The following is a 7,391-nucleotide window of genomic DNA, read 5'->3' as shown; positions in this document are numbered from 1 at the left end:
TTAAGTGCAGACGTCTTCAGTGTGTATAGTACAGTATAAGGCAATTACTCTTAACACTAAAGTAATCATTTCCTGAAATCAATGTACAAAATATGTCCATTCAACATGATACAACACTTACTGCAAGCATGCAGCTTTGGAGTGAATGTGCTTTTTGACGTCATGATTCCTGTTTTTTTAAACATGTTTATTTACTTGCCTAAATGTGAATTTCTTTTTAATGTTTCAGGTGTGTTTGGTGTTGATGCAGATGAAGTGAAGTCAGTGATGGAGGGAGATTCTGTCACTCTACACACTCATCTTACTCACATACAGAGAGATGATCACAAAGTGTGGGTGTTTGGACCTCAAGGGACTCGTATCGCTGAAATCTATGAACAGCATGTTATATACTTTAGAGGCAGACTGAAGTTGGACGGTCAGACTGGATCTCTCACCATCACAAACATCATTATCACAGACTCTGGACTTTATCAACTACTGATCTGCAGACACACAGGAACTTCATACAAGAGATTCAATGTTACTGTCTACGGTGATTAAATTGGGTTTAGAGAACCTGAATCTTCGAACTGCTTGGAGCCGTTTAGAGATCTTTGAGAAATGGTATGATATTAAATGCATATTTTGAGAAAATGACAACGTTATTTGACCTTGGATGCATTTAAACCTGTTGTTGGGGACTCAAATACAATATTAGAACAAAATAGAACATAACGGGCTCCTTTAACACCTGTTAGGCATTTTTTAAACAGTTTCTTCATTTTGTTGAAAATAAATGCCTGTATGATCTAATATGTGATGTGAAAATGAAGACAAGTTAAAGGTGGATTCAAACCTGCAATGCTAAAAGTGTCAAAAATTACTATTCAGGCATCTTACCCACTGCATCATTGAAGCTGTTGATGATCAAGTATTGTTTTTACACTCTAAAATATACATGCTTCCGGTGTCCATGCTAAAGATATACAGTAGTCTAAAATATTTTGATTATCTTTAATGACATCAATATGCACACTTTGTTTCCACTGTTTTGTCTGAATGCTAGGCTATGGAAACAGCCATATGCAAACGCTGCCCCTGCTTGAGACCTTAACTATTCGCATCTGGTCACCTAAAAAAAAATTGCCTTTCACAATATGAGGGCTTTTCTTACAATCTTGGTTTGTACTGTTGTTGTTAATGGTTTGCACTGTTTATTCATATGCACCTCTGTTGCGAATGCTTTATTCTAAGCCTCAGACATCATGCATCAAGGCCTGTCCACACCGGGACGATAATTGCATGCGCTTATCGCCATCGTTTTTCAAGACGTTTTTCGGCGTTCATACCTAAACGATTTTTACTGGCGATGAGCCGAGTGAAAGTGCAAATTCACTCCCTGACATAGATGGCGTTTATTGAAAAACAGAAACACCCCAGTACACAAGGTGGCGCTGCACAACTTTATGCTTCTGACACTCGCTTGTCGCACAGAAGAAGAATTCATTTTGGTTCCTCTTCGTCAATGTGTGCTTGGCAAGACCGTTTTGTGCTTGAGTGCCACCAAGTCATGTTTTACTGTAACTTCAGCAGCTACAGGCATGTGAACAAAAGCGGCAATCTTGGTCGAACAGTTTTTAACGCGGCGCATCAAACCAAAAAAACGAGCCCGAGGCGTTAAAAAAAAATGACGCTTTTACAACTGGTGTTTTGCGCGTCGGTGTGCACACTCACATTGGCGCCCTTTGTTTAGTCATGACGCATTAAACGTCAATGATTATCGTCCCGGTGTGGACAGGCCATAAGGCACACTTTTCTGGAAACACTTCAGCATGTTCAAAGTCGTCATCTCATTGGTTGAATTTCACAGGATTTCCGGGAGACGTACGTGTCGCATTTTTCAACGGTCCGCCTGGAAACAACACAAAGCCGTCTGATCTAAGAAGTAAGCTGCCATGTTTACAACGGTTGCTATAAGAATTCATCACGATCAACTAAACGTTTAATTCTTAAAAGTATGCAAGGTTCACGGCATAAACTTATAATAATTTTGTTGCTGTTAACTTTTGACACGTTCGTGAATTTACACCGGTCTGTTGCTGCGGGGACATTTCCACGCCTCTAAACATGACGCAGCACAAAACTAAATGTGATTGGTTGCTTTACCTGTCAGTCATATGGCCTCATGGGCGGGCCTTGGCCAAAGAAAGCGTCGATAAGTTCCAGACCTTCAGTATGAAGTAGAGAGAGCGATATATACAGCATTTGTTTTTATTCATTTATTTGAGTTTAATATTTAAAAATGCTAAATGAGTTGTTTGATCTTATTTGTTAACGCTTTTTTATTTCTCCTGATGTAGAATTTTTTGGTCGCTTAAGGTGACGTGTGTTGTGACGCAAGATGGGAACACAAGTCTGGTGACTTACTGTAACATGGCGCCGTGACCATCTACGCACTTCTTCGTAATATGGATTTGATACAGCTATATCCAATCTAAATATATATACGTTCAGAAATATGACTCACTACGCAATGTTTCTCTGTTTGTATTTACTTGCTACAAGAAATTTAAAAGGTAAGTAAATTTAAAGTAAATCTTCTTTGGTGTGAATTAAGTGCAGTCGCCTTCAGCATGTATACACTCTAAAAAAAGCAGTAAAAATTGGGCACAATATAGTGTATTAATATGAAGGAATTTTCCGTGATCATTTTTATAGTTGTTTTACCTGTATTTTACATTTTGCACTGCATTCATTTGCATTTTAGCATTAACGGAAATGTCCGTAAAGTAAAGAGGAAAATGTACTGGTAATTTTCTGCCAGTACTTTATCTTTTTTTTACGGGATTTTTTTTACAGTGTAGTACAGTATAATGCAATTACTCTTAACACTAAAGTAATCATTTCCTGAAATCAATGTACAAAATATGTCCATTCAACATGATACAACACATACTGCAAGCATGCAGCTTTGGAGTGAATGTGCGTTTTGACGTCATGATTCCTGTTTTTTGAAACATGTTTATTTACTTGCCTAAATGTGAATTTCTTTTTAATTTTCAGGTGTGTTTGGTGTTGATGCAGATGAAGTGAAGTCAGTGATGGAGGGAGATTCTGTCACTCTACACACTCATCTCACTCACATACAGAGAGACGATTTGATACAGTGGAAGTTTGCTCCTCAAGGGACTCTTATAGCTCAAATCCATAACCAGCGTGTTAAATACTTTAGAGACCGACTGAAGCTGGATTGTCAGACTGGATCTCTCACCATCACAAACATCACAAGCACAGACTCTGGACTTTATAAACTACAGATCAGCAGACGCACAGGACCTTCATACAAGAGATTCAATGTTACTGTCTACGGTGATTAAATTATATACATATATATCTTTCAAAGTTGCTGATGTTGAGAGAAAAAGTGGGATCAGTGGTAACATTCATGTCCTTTTATGTTTCCAGCTCTTCTACCTGTTCCTGTCATCAGCAGAGTCTCAAATTGTTCTGTGTTGTGTTCAGTGATGAATGTGACACATGTGAGTCTCTCCTGGTACAAAGGAAAGAGTTTATTGTCCAGCATCAGTGTGTCTGATCTCAACATCAGACTCTCTCTACCTCTGGAGGTGGAATATCAGGACACAAACACATACAGATGTGTCATCAACAATCCCATCACAAACCACACACAACATCTACACATCAATGATGTCTGTGAGTCGTGTTCAGGTAATGATGGCATATCTTGGCTTGTGTGTTTTTGTGATGGCATAAGATTGGCATTGGCTCTATTCTGTTTTTTGTTTTTTCATTTCAGATCTGAGCCGATCTTTGTACCACGCTGCACTGATAACAGGCCTGGTTCTGTTGGTCATGCTGTGAATGAAAAATCCAAACAATGCAAACTTTTTAGCAGCAGATTTAGTGTGTGCCATAGTGCTTTAGTGTGTGCTATAGTGCTTTAGTGTGTGCCATACTACTTAGTGTGTGCCATACTGCTTTAGTGTGTGCCATACTACTTAGTGTGTGCCATACTGCTTTAGTGTGTGCCATACTGCTTAGTGTGTGCCATACTGCTTTAGTGTGTGCCATACTACTTAGTGTGTGCCATACTGCTTTAGTGTGTGCTATAGTGCTTTAGTGTGTGCCATACTACTTAGTGTGTGCTATAGTGCTTTACTGTGTGCCATACTACTTAGTGTGTGCCATACTGCTTTAGTGTGTGCCATACTACTTAGTGTGTGCCATAGTGCTTTAGCTTCTTCACCATCATTGTAAAACAAAAGAAAAAAATAACTTTGCATTCTTACTTATTATTTCACATACAAAGTTAGTTTTAAAGAAAATCGGACTGTTTGTAGCAAGATGTAAAAAAAAGTAGGGATGGGGAGGGTGTTGGTTTTGGAGGATGTTCGTCAGTTGACCAATCTCAGATCTTCCATCTTTTTGCACTTCGCACAGACAATGAAGAGAATGACAACAATATGATGCAGCAAATCAACGCTATAAAAGCTATTGATAGTAAAATAAGCTTCTTAAAACGATCGTTGCATTTGCCTTAAACTAGACTTTACACACTACAAACACTGTGTTACGATCTTTCTAATATGGGAATACGTAATGGAAAAATAAAGTGGATGGTGGTGAATGAAGTTGCAACAGCAGGGACAAAACAACATGTTTCCAGACCCCCAAAAATGTTCAAATAAAACAATTTGTTTCAAAAAGACAAAGTCAAAATAAACAAAAGAGGGGTGTTGTGTTCAGAAGGGGGTATTGCCAACATAAACATAACCAAACAAACTACTTTTAAACCAACTATACTCAAAAGAAGAGAAAACTAAATACAGCAAACTAAACCAACTACCAAGAGAAAAGTTTTAATCCAACATAAACTGGCACCCACCTCCCTACTAACCCCTAAAAATATATATCAATTCTTAAATTTTAGAATCTTAAACTTTTAAAGCATAATCAAACTTGAATCTGAAGTCTCAGAGAGACAACAGAAATTACATCTGTAAAGATGACGGAAATAATAAAGATTCGCAGAGTAGTGATGTTAGCTGTGACACCAAAGCTCCGATGCGTGTGTCAAAAAATTGAAGCGATTTTCAGTGAAGCTTTGTATCGATGCTTGATTCGTTCTCGTGGGTTGCTCTCGTGTGTTGTTGAGGTGTACTGTATTGCTTTGCATTGAATTGTTTGATTCTAGCCTACTGTAGGAGTTTATTGTTGCGAGAATTTGGGACTCATGGAACCTGTTGCAAAGAGAGGACGTTCTGAGATGTGGGAACACTTTTATTTGCGTTCTCCCAATAAGGTTACTATTATATTTGCCTTTTTATGTGAATCATAAAATGTATTGCTTAAATCACTATCTTTTGGAAATTATACACTGTATATGGCTAATTATATAGCTAGACAAAGGTAGACTACCTCATTATGAGTGCTGAAAAGAATTGGAACATGTCTTCATTTTTCATATATTGTTTTGGGTAGTAATGTAATAATCTGTGAAATAGCTAACATATGGGCCTTGCTACACTACAGTGAATTATTTGTATTAGAAGAATGGGCCAAACTGTGTGTCTGAGTTAATTTATTTTATTCATTAGTTTGCAAACAAGAAAAATGTCTACACCCACAATACAAAACGTTATCTTTATTGTTTTGACTTAAAAGTATGCATTGGAACAGATTGTTGTCATGAACTTCATATACTGATTCATTTATTTATTAATCTCATTCATTTTTGCGTTGGTCTGCTGTGAAACATTTTGCAACACAGCTCATTCCCTCACTTTCACCAGCAGAGGTCCTAGTCGAGCTCTGATTTGAAAAGCTTCGAGTAATGAACCTTTTTCCGAATCATTTTTTTTAAAGCTTCGGTGGTTCAAAAAGCTTCACGTCGCCATCACTATCACTATTACTGAGTCACCACCCAACTGGCGTCATCAGCACCATCAACAAGACTGGGGAAAGTTGAGCCCTCCACTGTTGCAAACAATCAAGCCACCAACACTACTCTGATGATAGCTGCCGTCAGGGCTGGACTGGGAAGAAAAATTTGGCCCTCCACTGAATCTGTCGACGGGGGATGGTGGTGCATGCATGCGTGTCTTTTGCATTCGCGTTGCGTGCATTCGAGTCCGTTACGGCCCCATACGATAGCGGCAATCGTGTCTGTTACGGCACCATACGTTAGCGGCCACAGCCTCCGTTCCGGCCCCATACGTTAGCGGCCCACCGGGAAAACTCCTGGTACGCCAGATGGCCAGTCCGCCCCTGGCTGCCGTTTAAATACTCTCTTTCCCCTCCCATCATCCAATCACAGCTGGGCACTCATTATTGGAGTCAGGTGGTTCTGTGGGGAAAGAGTAACAGAGTGAGAGAGACAAAGAGAGAAAAAACCTTACGAACCTGTGGACGTAACAGCTGATAGTATGAAAGTACAGCGTGCTTGCTTTATACCTGGAGATTTTTAATTGAAAGTGTTCTCGTCTGTTCTGGCCTCTTTTTCTTGGTTTTTAGTTAACATTCAGTATATGACTTGGATTTTTATTCTCGGCTAAATGTTGAGACTTGTTTTCACGTATTTAATTGGTTTTTCTATTAGAAACTTGCAATAAACCCATGTTGAAGCATAACTTTGAATAAACAGCTATTTTCATCTTACAGAGTAGATCTCCTTTTGTCTCAAGATGTACATGTACAATGTCTCCTATCTAAAGCAACGCAGAAGTGTCGTTTTTCAATTTAAATGAACAATTCATTTTTTTTAAGATACATAAGAAAGTTAATAAGAACGTTTATTAATAAAAATGAAACTGAAATAAATGTATATTATGAGTAGTGGTCACCACTCGTGAGAAAACAAACTGTTGGATCATTTCTATGAATGCACTTATTCCTTATAAAACTGTACAAGGGAATTATTAAAGCAATGTCAGACAGGCAATCTCTGTTGTCATATTTAACACAATCTGTGAATACATGCGGTACAAGTCTGATAAACGAATATGAGCCTTTCATCCGGTCCTGCTGGTGTATGAAGAAAAGATAAGGAGGAGAAATGCTGCCCTCTAGCACACACAGTGTGCCTCAGACAACACAGTTTACCTATTAAAAAAATCACAAATTCAAATGGATTTCATTGTTTTAATGGGAATTAGATTGATTAGAGTTGTCTCACGTTTTTATAACTGTATATATGCGATCAAATAAACTGTAATGAAACTTTTTGAGAGTCTTCATAGAAAGGACAAAAAACAGCAGAGACGAGTACTTCCTGAAACTAGATCACAGCTACACCCACACACCCTGCACAGCATGAATTCTAAATGTAATTTAATTTAATAAAAAAGCAATATGTATATTAAGTAGCCTATATTTGATATAATTCTATA

At 38.1% G+C, this 7,391-nt stretch overlaps 1 protein-coding gene across 1 annotated transcript; it reads left to right on the top strand.

Annotated features, from left to right (window-relative positions):
- Window positions 1-584: 584 nt before the first annotated feature.
- On the top strand, window positions 585-6,650 carry LOC130548593 (natural killer cell receptor 2B4-like). The gene is made up of 5 exons (XM_057325442.1): window positions 585-606; window positions 1,853-1,927; window positions 2,343-3,351; window positions 3,448-3,711; window positions 3,800-6,650. Exons 3-5 carry the CDS (start codon window positions 3,084-3,086, stop codon window positions 3,862-3,864), a joined length of 597 nt encoding a protein of 198 aa, XP_057181425.1. The 5' UTR covers window positions 585-606; window positions 1,853-1,927; window positions 2,343-3,083; the 3' UTR covers window positions 3,865-6,650.
- Window positions 6,651-7,391: the final 741 nt, after the last annotated feature.

This window comes from Triplophysa rosa, linkage group LG25 (genome assembly GCF_024868665.1).
Source record: "Triplophysa rosa linkage group LG25, Trosa_1v2, whole genome shotgun sequence".
Classification (NCBI taxonomy): Eukaryota; Metazoa; Chordata; class Actinopteri; order Cypriniformes; family Nemacheilidae; genus Triplophysa; species Triplophysa rosa.
The sequence above is the reverse complement of the archived record's forward strand: the minus strand, read 5'-3'. Positions and strand labels throughout refer to the sequence as shown.

Bases quoted from the DNA above. Each gene is read 5' to 3' on its own strand.
- LOC130548593 (XM_057325442.1), top strand. From the start codon at position 3,084: ATGGAGGGAGATTCTGTCACTCTACACACTCATCTCACTCACATACAG. The intron at 3,352-3,447 runs GTGATTAAATTA...TTATGTTTCCAG, and splicing joins ATTCAATGTTACTGTCTACG to CTCTTCTACCTGTTCCTGTC. The intron at 3,712-3,799 runs GTAATGATGGCA...TTTTCATTTCAG, and splicing joins TGTCTGTGAGTCGTGTTCAG to ATCTGAGCCGATCTTTGTAC.